Source organism: Ascaphus truei, chromosome 15, assembly GCF_040206685.1.
Source record: "Ascaphus truei isolate aAscTru1 chromosome 15, aAscTru1.hap1, whole genome shotgun sequence".
In the NCBI taxonomy this organism is placed as follows: Eukaryota; Metazoa; Chordata; class Amphibia; order Anura; family Ascaphidae; genus Ascaphus; species Ascaphus truei.
Genome location: NC_134497.1, coordinates 8,897,626 through 8,910,589, shown reverse-complemented (window position 1 = coordinate 8,910,589; position 12,964 = coordinate 8,897,626). Strand labels below are relative to the sequence as shown.

The 12,964-nt window shown below is 44.0% G+C and overlaps 1 protein-coding gene across 9 annotated transcripts in view; it reads left to right on the top strand.

Annotated features, from left to right (window-relative positions):
* Window positions 1-12,964, top strand: part of KCNQ2 (potassium voltage-gated channel subfamily Q member 2) — a 60,182-nt gene that overhangs the window by 31,696 nt on the left and 15,522 nt on the right. For 2 of the 9 annotated variants that reach the window (XM_075571503.1, XM_075571498.1), the window contains exons 9-11: window positions 1,517-1,540; window positions 3,725-3,793; window positions 7,484-7,513. In XM_075571503.1, the coding sequence (XP_075427618.1) occupies window positions 1,517-1,540; window positions 3,725-3,793; window positions 7,484-7,513 (123 nt within the window). Of the gene's footprint in view, window positions 1-152; window positions 232-1,516; window positions 1,541-3,724; window positions 3,794-7,483; window positions 7,514-8,045; window positions 8,092-12,964 lie in introns of those variants that run through there. The other 7 variants (XM_075571504.1, XM_075571499.1, XM_075571505.1 and 4 more) reach the window with 6 other exon arrangements.

The following is a 12,964-nucleotide window of genomic DNA, read 5'->3' as shown; positions in this document are numbered from 1 at the left end:
TTGGATTCCATGTTTTGCATGCGATTGATTTTCCGGTAACTTTGCATTAATTTTCTTCTTCTTTTTGTGTTTTTTTTTTTTGTTGTTTCTTTTCGTTGGCCCCTTTTTCTTTCTTCACATCTGCTCTCTTCACCTCTCCCCATTGCTTGTAGCATTATGTTGTTTCATATCAACATCTGAAGACGTCACCAGCACCAGTGGATCCCTGGTAACTTCCCATCGAGTTATGGGGTATGTGTGCTTGGAGTGACGTGGTGTCCCCATTATCTGTGCAGATGCTAATGCTCCTTAATTCACTTTGCTTTGTACTGGCAACAAATCCCGCTGGGTATTGAATGTCGAAATGCTGAATAATATTTTTACTCTATGATAAAAGTCCCTTCCATCAAATCTGATTTCTTTTACTTTTTTATTCCTCTCTTAAATGTGTGCTCAGAACGCTGTCATATCTCACCCTCAGTCTTGTATTGAAATGTAAGTTCAGTTTTCTGGTGATTAGCGAAGATGTGGGATTCCGAAATGTATTCCCACAGGCAGAAGAGAGAGAACCGAGGGCAAGAAGGGCAGGACTTGATGCATCTCATTATGTCGAGAACCCCGCTAGAACTCAACCGCTGGTGTGAGCGGAACCCCTTAATACCAAGAGATAGATGCTGTGGCTCTCTTACTAATGAAGGGTTACAACACTAATATCCCTAGAAGTAGTACAGCTCAACCCCGTTATAACGCGATCCGTTACAACGCGAATCCGCTTATAGCGCGATGCGAGCGGGGCCCCCAATTTTTATATGTATGAACACTTTACAACACGATTGTTGGTATCTTAAACACTTTATTGTACAATGCATACAATTGTACATTATTTCTAACGCGATCCGCTTATAACGCGATGTGATTCTTTGGACCCCAAGCACAGCGTTATAAGGGGGTTGAGCTGTATATGCAAAACATATGTTCATTGGTTAACGTCACATTTCTACAATTGCCTGACGATGATTACAAAATAAACTATTAAAAGGGGAAATGCCCGAGGACGTCTATCCTCTCCGTGGCAGCTCTCACGCCGCAGAGGGGCCATCTTTAAAGCAATCACTTATTATTATTATTATTATTTTTGTGAAAATATTCTTTTACGCTATTCTTTAAACTTTATGAGTTACTGGCGCTTTAAATATAGACACCCAGTTCCCAGTATATCTGCACATATAGTCTTGTGGTGTATCTATTTTTTAGTGAGGTGCAGCATTGCCAACCTGGCTCCATGGAGGCAGATCCGGGTTTCTCCGTTGTCCATACAGATACAGGACTACAGTATCTCCAAGTTGAAGGCATTAGGGTTACAATAATAATACACGGACCGGATCGGTCTCATGATAACATGGAGCTAGGTTGGCAATCCTGGTGGGTATGTTCACTCTCCCTAACACTAAGGCCTTCCTGACACACCTGATCTTTTTGCTTTCTCTCTCTTTCTTGAATCCCCCTTTTCCCCTCCAAACCTCTCTTTGGTGAACAGCTCACAGTCGTATGGTGCATCCAGGTATGCCGTGGTTGTATTGTGGACTAATTGTTTTCCACCCACTGCCTGGCATTGTGCTTCTGTTGTGCTGTCACAGCTGTGGCTTGTGTACCCACAAGAATTGTGAAGTTGGTGTGAACATTTTGTGGTGAAGCTGTTACTGTATCAATGTCAGGTGTGTCATCAGCTGTGCTTAAGGAGACTCCAGGAAGCCAACCCTCACCACACCTGACTTCTTTGGGAATAGGAGGCGTCATTAAAGCAGCAATACTACTTTCCAAAGTATTACTTGTTTAAACTTGTTATGTTATTTTTATATGTAAAGCATGTGACAAATCTACATTCTTACCTAAACCGCCAATCGTAAGAGGCGCACCTATTATAAATGTGTAAAACAACATAATGGCCGCCTTTCACTGTCAATCAATCCTTCTGTCAGTGTAACTCAGCAGCTACAGTGTATCTTGATATTACTAAGGTAACATTATCTATTGTTACAGTTTGCTGCTCAACCTGCTGGAAACATTGGCAACAAATTGTCCCAAACAGGAAAGTGTTGCCAAGATCGTGCACTGCTTGGGAGGTGGGATAAAACCTGCTACAGAAATCAAAGGCTGCCGTACGACTCATTAAAAATAGCATTAAGAGTTGAATAAAACGGAAAAAAAAAAAAAACTGTCACTTTTATCTAATACTACAGAACTAATTTATTTAAAAAAAACAAACCTATATGATTTCACATGTTTTGCTGCTTTAATATGGGGACATGTCAATAGAGAAATAACATCTTTCTCCTTACAGCTGTCTTACGCCTATCCTGCTAGATTCAGTAATCCCAGGACAGTTTTCACTGTGTTATATTTAGGGGTTCGCATATTTCCAGTTAAAACCGGTAAACAGAAATAAGCTATTTATTATTGAGTTCCATCTCTTGTGGAGGTGAGAGACAGGTGAGAGACAGGTGAGAGACAGGTGAGAGACAGGTGAGAGACAGGTGAGAGACAGGTGAGAGACAGGTGAGAGACAGGTGAGAGACAGGTGAGAGACAGGTGGGAGATAAAGGCAACACAATGGGAGCATGGAACCTAAAATAAAGAGGACATATAAACATCAAATTCAAATGCATCTTTAGTTTCATTATTAACACTAAGCACAAATTATTTTAATAAGAAACCACAGGGGGGGAGGGACATAAACAACGAAAACCAGAATAAATATTTATATGGTTTAAAAAAATATATATATATTTTTTTAATTATCTGTTCTCCCTGGAACACAGAAATGTTTGAAATAAGTAAATATATTGCGGACCTTGTGAATCGTCCCTTGGTTCCAGCATATTCCCATTGGGAATCCCACAGGCGCGTAACAGACTCCGTGTGTGCCTCTCATGCTTTGGGTTTTATTTCATTGGCATTAAAAAAAAATGTGGCAAAGAAAGTGACAGTGCACACAAAGTTCTTGTGTCATTCGAGGGGCCTTAATAAATGACCAGAGGATGACCACATTTCTCCAGGGAAAACACAGGGTGACCTTTGGCGATCGTATAACAGATTTAGCCCACACGGAGGGTATGCTACTGTACCCTAACACTGAAATATAAATCTGCTTGGTGTGGCTTTGTGTTAACGTTGTGCTTTTCATGCTGTGTAAATAATTAACGTGAGCTGTTTTTGTGAGTGGTGTTGTAATTCTTGTTGTATTTTTGAAGATGTGTTTGTGATCTGTCCTGTGCTGGTGTTGGCTATTATCTCCCTGGATGTGACTCCCATGTGGGCAGATTTACAGTTGACTTGTTACCATATGGGTTCCACCACATTCCATTATGAAGAGTATACGTCTCAGCTCGGGAATAAAGGGACGGTCTTTAACTTTCTGGGACAAATCCTTTAAACATTCAAATTGCATTCTTACCAGGTTTAAGTTCTCCACCATTCAAACTCATGGCCACTTCTTTTTGTAAGCATTTAATTATTAAGGGGTAAACATCAATCATTGGCGGGCTGTACAGTGATGCCTTACTGACCCTTCCAGACCTTAAAAAATGATTTTTAGCCAGTGACTACCGACTGGGATTTTTTGGACCCCACCATTTCTCCAGATTACACACAATAGAATACAAGGTGATTAAACCCCAGAAGATGTTCTCATTAATTCTCTGTGTGCCTCAGACAGCTCTCTTTCCTTCTTCCTTCACCATCGCAGGCTGATTCCACCACTCAACCAGCTGGACCTTCTGCGGAACCTGAAGAGCAAATCGGGACTCACCTTCAGGTCAGATGTGCCAAGGGGGGTGGGAGGTGGAGAGGGCTGGTGGGAATTGTGAGGCTCCTTGAGCGGTGGAGGGTTGTAAATGAGGAGGCTATTCAAATCCTGATTAGAGAGTGCAAATATTCCCAATGTTATGTTATTAAACATTGAGTATTCCACTTTAGACTATGATTCTCACAAAAATCTGAAATCCACTTGGATAGAAGTTTTTGCATTGGCTGACATTTTGATGAAATGATGTTTATTATTTTGTCTGAAAAGTCGTAGTTCATGTTATTTAGAGAAAATCTGATGAATGCAATAAGACTGGTATAGCGATAGAAGATGACTCATCCAGAAATGTTTTGTTAATGAGATGTTTTCGGTTAAAACTGACACTTTGTGTGTGACCAGAATACCGTGGAGAATGAAAGGCGTTGTGAATGGAAATGTCTCCATGGAAGAGTTAACCTACATCCACAGATTGTTTCATACTGATTCTGAATAACAATTATTGATATTGCTACATTTCTAGTGAATCCTAGTCGTGGATGGTCTCACGGTTCTCCTTATCCCATGAGGATTTATTTGCTTCTATATCATAAAATCAAATGAGGGGCAAGTGGATCCAAGGAGAAGTCTCCGTCTCCGACCTCACACTTAGGCCTCAGCCATGCTCCCTGCTGGCGTGCTGAGGTGCGCTGAGGCGCAGGGAAAGCGGGTGCTTTCCCTGGCCTTGCAGTTGCTTACCGCACGCGCTGTCAGGGGGCGGGCCATCAGGAGGTGGGCCGGGGGCGGGCGCGTCACTGGCCAGGGGCGGGCCAGTGATGTCATGGAGCTGGTTTGCCCTCATTGGGCGAACCGCTCACGTGACCGGCCTGTCGCGCCGGCAAGCGGGGAAATTTTAAATTCCCCTAAGACATGCGCTTCCGCAAGCGCGCGGAAGCACAGGTGAGCCCCTACTAAAGCCGCTCTAATTGTGACTGTAGGGGCGTCAACGCGCTTCCGCCAGCAAGCAAGGAACACGGCCATGGCCTTAGATTGAGGGGAATCTCTGGGCTTTGTCTGCTAAGTGAATAAAGCAGAGTTAGGAATAGATTAGTCTCGGGCTCTCTGTGCTTGGAGTGAAGAAAATTCATTATTGTGGTTATTAATTACGGGCCCGTGCTGCAAAACCCATCCAAAAACACCAGATTTCTAAAAAAATAAATTAAAAAAATCCATATAAAAGCAGTGGAATTTTTATTTTAATAACTCTGGTGTTTTTTATGGAGCCAGGAGACATCCCGTACATGGACTATAGTGAGTAGGTTATAGTCTGTAATGTTTTGTGTGATGTGATGATGAAGCAGAAAGGCACCGAGTTGTAACTGGTGACTACATGATTCTTACTGAAACCCTTCACTTGGCTTAAACCATTATACATACTGAATAGTTCACATTCACATTGGACCTGTTGACCTGATTAAGTCCTGCATTACATTTCCTCTTGAGTTTACTACATAGTTTTAAAAAAATCATCAAGAACCATCCTCCTTTCTGTGCACAAAGCATTTGTCATATTTGAAATGTCCCTTGTCTTGGATTCTCTAGCTGAGATATGCTGCCACCCTTTGGAACCCACAGTGAGTTAGAGATTACTCTAAAGTGCCGCCCTTGAGTTGCTGAAGAGGAGAAACCTGATGTTTCCAGTTTAGATGAGCAGATGAGACCGTTTTAGTTAGGTTTGCCCTGGCCTATCAGTATGGGATCACCATGGCGACCACAGTTATCACCGTTTCTATGCCAACACCTTTCTCCTTCAATACCTCCTCCCACCCATCCTATCTACGAGAAAATCACAGACAAGTGAGGAAAGGCTGATTCTTTGTAACTCCCTTTGGATGCCCCTAAGGCAGCAATAGACTTCTCCTCCCCACCACTCGTTACTATATAAAGATACATTGTTACACTGTGAACTGCATACACTTCAAAAAATTACTTAAAGCTTTGCAGGCATGTGAGGTACAGTACGTGTTGGGGGCTTCAATAATATATTTAGGGTACTATCCTCTAGTTAGAAGAAGCTGTGGATTGTTGTCGCCTTAGTATGGTTTCATATTTAACATGTTGATATTGAGCTCCCGAATCACTGGCAGTTCAGGGGCCCCTCGTTTCTGACTCTGCCGTTACTTTCCATCCTTCCCTGAGACCCAACCCCCAAATTCCAGATCATCCCACATTGCTCCTCAAAAATTTCTTGTCCTGCACAGGAGACGGGATAATGGCACAAGCATGTGGGTTAATAGGGGGGAGTACAGCGCAGGGAAAGGTTGTGTAATATCAGGAACAAATCCACCTTAATATAATGTAGTCCAAAATTGATATCATTGTGAGAGAATCTGCCACTCTCTCCCAATATCCCTCTATCCTAGTGCAAGAGTTCTTACAGTTTCCCACCTCGCAGACCACTTAAATTATAATCTTCATGCTACGGAGGGTCACTCTGCTCATGGGTTAAAGAGATATGGATGCAGATTCGAACAATTCTGTAGAAGCCAGTAACTCACTAGTCACCACCGGGCACTCACTGGTCATCACCGGGCACTCACTGGTCACCACTGGGCACTCACTGGTCACCACTGGGCATTCACTGGTCACCACTGGGCACTCACCACTGGGCACTCACTGGACACACACCACTGGACACTCACTGGTCACCACCGGGCACTCACTGGTCACCACCGGGCACTCACTGGTCACCACCAGGCACTCACTGGTCACCACTGGGCATTCACTGGTGACTTATATCAGATGTGTATTTAATCAGGATTAACATTTCAGTCCTTTCACTGGGACCTTTGTTATCTTGCATCATTTCTTTATTCTGATTTAAGTCGCCCATGAGGGTCTGGCTTGTGCAGAATTGTCACAGGACACGATGAGTAAAAGTGTTCTCTTGTTCTTTATCTGACACGGAGAACTGAAGAAGTGATGGGTTTCTTACCCCTGTGCGTTTGCTGCTGGGCATCTGAAACCCCAAGTGGCTGATTATCCTGATCTAATAATGGGAGTTAGCGAGACAGCACCATAACAATATGGAAGAACCTTTGGATATGTGTGTATCCTCATATTCACATCTGATCAGAGACACATGGTTAATAAGTAGTGCTATTCCAGAAAATACCTTGCGTTGTCAGAAGACATTGTGGTTCATTCACTTGTCGCTGAAATGTTGTTTACGGAATAGCACAGTTTAGTATATATGGGCCTTTAATCCTATAGGTGCTGGAAAACTGTCAGCACCTGAGTGCCACCGTTATCTGGATCATGACCCCATGAATGCTGGGAGTAGCGATCCCATGGCTTTGGGCAGGCCTCTGATTACATGAACAGAAGGGGAGGGAGCAAAACTTCTTTTCTGGTCAAATTCACCTTTCTGATGGACCAGTGAACGCGATCTCCCCATAGAAAATAACCCTGCAAGCCATAGGGCCACTCGCATGCCAGACCCCATTACTTTTTTACTGTACTTCAGGAGGCACCTAAAGAGTCTCCCAGATTGACCATAGCTGGACTCATCGTCTCCTCTTCATTCTAACTGCTCTTCCCACCTGCCTGGCTTATGTTTGCTCTTGCCTGTAGCAGGGTGAGGATAGCTATGTATTAACAGAGAATGTGTCATCCCTTCTCTCATGGCATCACATCTAACATGATATTGCTTCTTGTTTTAAGGAAAGAGCAGCAGCCTGAGCCTTCTCCCAGGTTGGTATCCCAGTGTATCCCTCATATAAGCTTCTGTGTGCCCTTCATAGTAACCTACACAGAAACTCACAGCTCCCATGACTCTATGTGCTTCACTTAATCTCACATGTAACAGCTCCCACCCCTTTGTGTAGTTGACATAACCGGTATATATCCTCAGACCCTGCGTTCCTCTGCTTTAACCCGCATGGCTCTTTATAACTTCTACTCTTCTTGGTCCTTGCTTGTTGCTTCCTTCCTGCTTATAGTTCCAGTACGGACACTTGGTCACACGACATGTACACATGCAACTTTCATCCCCTTGTGTTTCTGCTGTGATTTTCTCACATCCCAAACCAATCCCTGCATAATCAAATACTCATGTCAGACCGATGAGGCCGGCATTAATGCTGCTGTTTGATTATCAGATATCGAGCCGGTGGAAGTCGTGTGCCATAATGGACATGAGCAGATCTTGTTGTTGTGTGTAGCAGCTTTGTAGAGTTATAGTGGTAAGGGAACTACATATTAACAATGTATCTCCCATTGATAGGTTGGGTTGGATACACTCTACCCACAAGAGCTTACAGTCCATTTTGGTGAGTCTGGTACATGGGTTGGTTAGAGTTAGGAACACAGGCAAAGTAGAACATGGATGGACTCAACGGAAAGTAGTTTGAGGGATGACAGAATTCAATGGAATCCCATAGCCTCGTTGAGTCACCAAAGTAATTCACTAGCTGACCCCTCTACACTTTTTAGCTAGTCCACTTCTCCTGTCAAATAATGTACTAAATATACTAATAAAATCACACAAACATGTACCTATTATTTATATGGCGTGTGTGTGTGTATGTGTGTGTTGGTCTTGAGAATATCACAGATACTAAAATGATACAAGTTGTGTTTATGTTGTACTGCTGCAGATTTGCTTCTACATGTTAAGCTGTTTGTTTTGTGCTTGAAATGTTCTTGTTCCGATACTGTCAGTGTTATGCCAGCCTTGTTGAATGAATTGGTAGCATATTCACTTGCAGCTTTGCTGACATTAATGTATGTGGGCCCTTTGTAGTATCTGAAAGCAGTATATTTTGTTCACAGTGCCATAGATTATCAATAGTGGAGGAGTACAGTGTTAACTGGGTATCTTTAGCTGTCTACGTTGTACAGATGCAGCGGACGTTATTCAAACAAATCACAGAGCCGTTTTCGTGTGCTCTGCTGTACTCCACACGGCATTAACGTGGCCAATCGCCCCAGGCACCCAGTGTTTATCGCGATTGCTTTGTTTGTATTTCATGGATTGTGTGCAATTAAATGCAATTAAATGAATGAATTGCAATGTATACTGTGCTACTGTGCTACTGTGCTACTGTGCTACTGTGCTAATGTCAGGTGTTTAAAAAACAGAACACTAAAATGCCATCTTCTGCACTCGCGTCTTAAGGCGGTACAGTTGGAAGAAATCGCGCGCCATGACACGGGTATTCCGAGGTATACACCGCGTGAAGTGTTCGAACAATGGCTGCTGCATCTGTACTTGGCCAAACAGGTCATCAGATGATGACAACATTGAGCTCTTGTTCAGTGGAAGTGCTGGTGAACCTCATAAACAATTTGTTATTATTTTAAATGTATTTTTATTTTAGTTTTTGACAATCATTTTTTAAATCACAGGAAACCAGTGATTCTCCAAACTAAGGCCGCGCTTACAGTGCCGGCGACGCAACGTCGCACGAAAACAAATGCATTGTCGCCGCCGCCGCGTGCGCTTATAGATTTTTGGCAGCCGTAATTATTTGATTTTTCAGGGGCTGTGGCCTCATGTGACAGCCCCTGAACCAAGCACTATACCAAGCCCGCGTCACCGGCACTATACCGGCGCGGCCTTACAGTGAATGTCCCACAGAGTAACTGTAAGAAGGAAATGTTTTCACCAATATAGTCTATTATGCTACAGATCAGAGCTGTGAAATCACTATCCAAGTTGGGATTATTGACGCAAAGGCCACTTGTGAGTCTTCAATATGTTGACATGCAGAATGACACACAATAGCAATATGTTACATTGAAGGAATGGAAGTCGCTGCATTGATAACTGCACGTTACACTATTTCCCATCTTATTGAGACGACACTTAAACATTAACTTTTCCCCAATCCCTTTAGGACAGATGACATCCTTTGCAGATGTCCGAGATCTCCTGATTTGCTGTGTACTCTTCTTCTTTACTTGTTCCCATTCCAGCTCTTCTCCTAGAGACTAATTTTTCACTCTTCCCTGATTTCCAGTAAAGGGAAAAATCTCTGCAGCTGCTGTACGGGGGACAATAGGTACAGTGGGAGACATGTCCCAAGGGCTCCCCCCCCCCCCCAGCTGCATGTGCTGACCCCCTCTCTAACCCTCTGAACCTTTTTTATACCACCTTCCTGCTCAGTAGAGGTTCCCGAAGCCAGGAGAGAGAATGCTTGTTGGTCACCTACAGTTATGAGGTCTCACAAACATCCTGCTGCTATTAGGCCACATAATAAAATAATGGTAATAATTTTTTGGTAAACATATAACACTAATAATACATGTACAAAGAACCCCTGCTACTTAAAAGATTATATACAATTCATCTGGAGTGTAGCATTTGGATATCCCACTTCAGAGGCGAGAGCCTGAATTCCTCCCATGAGACTTATGGTACCTCTACCAGGCAGTGAAGATCCAATGAGACTAACCCGCCCCAATCCTCACCCTGACACACGCCCCAATCCTCACCCTGACACACGCCCCAATCCTCACCCTGACATTTACACGCCCCAATCCTCACCCTGACACTTACACGCCCCAATCCTCACCCTGACACTTACACGCCCCCCTCCCTTTACTGACAGAAGTGCCTACTGTGGTCAAACGTCAGACAGCAAATAGGTTCTTGGCCAACTATAAACAGAGCTGGTTGCCCTTAATCCCAATTTAAAAGAGTGAATCCTTCTTGGGCTCATTTACCCTTCAAATAAAAGTTTTATGGAAAGTTCAGTATAGCCAGTCTCTGGTCATTGTTTAAACATGTAAGATGGGAACTGCAAGTGTTCTGTTCCTGAATCTGTAATGTAACGTGGTGATACCTTTTTATGGCCCCTGATGAGTTATTTATGGGTGTTGCTTGCATGTGAGCTTTGCAGACCTTATAATGAATGAGTGTTCATTACATTATTTTAATGAGCTATTTTAAATGACTTTCTGCACAAGTCCACGAGAGTGCTTTCGTTTCTATTCTCACATGTGCAGCATGCTTTTTTTTAATGGTCTTTGCCCCCAATTGGCACCCGTGGCATCTCTACTATATTAAAGTGCTTTCTTTTCTATTTCCACCTTCCAATGGGAACATGAGATGTGAGAAACATATGGTCATTTCACAATCACTGATTGAATCAGCTCGATACACATACATTTAGTCAATATCCATTCATATCAATGCATTTGAACCCAACAATGTATGAGCTGAAAACACATTCATCTGTTCGCTGAATCATTTCTTTGAGAGAACCAGCTGAGTTTCTTACATTTTCTGCAGTGTCCTGGCCAGAAGAAGTGTGTATAAATATATGTAATAGGTGAAGGGGTGAAAAAATTCCAAATCCCATCCTTCCATTTATCCCCCAACATGACCCTAACATTTAACCCACAACTTGCATCTTTCTCTGAAATCAAATCAGTTATTGCATGTCAAGCATATATAACACTCACACTGCTCCTTGAGTCCCTGTCTCATTCTGTCTCTCCGCGAATCTTTTGTTCTCTCTGTTCAAGTCTGCCCATTGTCCCCTTCATTGGTGGAAAATGCACCTGTGCAGAATTAGTTTTACTGCATGTGGAAATATCCCATTTTCACCTACCAAAGCATATGCATGGTAACAAGGGACCACTGCCCATCCCTGATGCCATGCACTGCCCTTCCCTGATGCCATGCACTGCCCTTCCCTGATGCCATGCACTGCCCTTCCCTGATGCCATGCACTGCCCTTCCCTGAAGCCATGCATTGCCTATAATCTTTGGTTTGTCACCTGAGATTATAGATGCAATAAAATGGTACCAAATCAGACCAGGGCACCCTGTTTAGTCACCCGGCAATCTCAAAGTGATGAAGTGCTTGAATAAGGTTCTATATAAACAACAGGCACAGCTGAAAACAGAGTATCACCTGTGTTAGTTTACGCTGGGTCTCTATTTCACTGCATGTGTTATTACATCAGTGCTATATATAATTAGAGATTCTTTTAACATGTAATGCCCATGGATTAGTTAAAACATTAGTGTCTGTAGTGGATTCTTATTCTACAGATACATAATATAAGGATTATATGTCCTGCACTCTGTTGTATGCCTTAGTTCTTGGTATAAAGACAAATATTCACCCGGCGCTCCTGTCCAGATGTGTAAATACTAAATATGCTCAACACCACAATACAGTGCACGATGCTGCTCAATTAGTGCAGAAATAGTGGATTAATAGAAATAAATAAAAATGTATACTCAAAAAAAAAAACCCTTCAATACAGACACTGGTAGTATGCAGCTCAACCCTCACTGGAGCTTCCTTGGTGGTCTCCATAACCATAGTAGTAGAAAATCAAGGAGCGCAGAGAACCGGTGTAAGGGCTGAGACCCGCTGCGCCCGGCGGCGCGGGCGGCCGCGTGAGCGTTCCCCACCAGCAGGGGAATCCTCCCAAGCAGGTCTCAGTCCCCCCTCGCTGCTGGCTCACTACGCGCTGTGACGCGTCAGCCGCCAGGGGATGCAAGAAAATTGTGATCCCGAGAGGTGACGCGTCACGTGGTGCGCTGATGAGCCAATCAGCAGCGGGGGCGGGAGCGGGAGCTGTCATCAGGCAGCTTCCTACACAAAGTAGGGGTGTGTGTGTGTGTGTGTGTGGCGTTTGTGGCATTTGTGGCAGAAGGGGGAGGGAGCTGCTTACCTTACAGCAGCCCGCAGCAGCTACCTCCTGCAGCCCGAGCCCGTGGAGGGAGGGGGGGGGAGTAGCGGGTCACTCCGCTCAAACCACGCCCCCCTCCCTCCCACTCCCGCCCCCCTCCGGCTCCCGCTCCCTACAGACCGCATATCGCGGTCTGTGTCTGTCAGCGCCCCGCCTGTCTGCAGTGCGGGCGTGCTGACTGAGGGAGCGGGGCCTTAGCCTAAGCATGGGGGAATAAAAAAAAGAAACAAATAGTGCAATCCTGTCTTAAGGATAGAGAGTACAGGCGGTCCTCGGTTATCCAAGGGAATCTGTTCTGGAAGTAGCGTTGGATAGTGAAACCGTTGTAAAGTGAGTCCCATGTTAATCAGTGGCGGTGAGCAACTTACAGGGAAGCCCCATGCAAGGGCACTGTACGAAAAAACGTGGAGTAGTGCTCAGTGATTCCCTGACAGTGGTTGTAATCCCTTAAATACGGTTCACTAGCCAATCATGGAAGTGCTCAATATG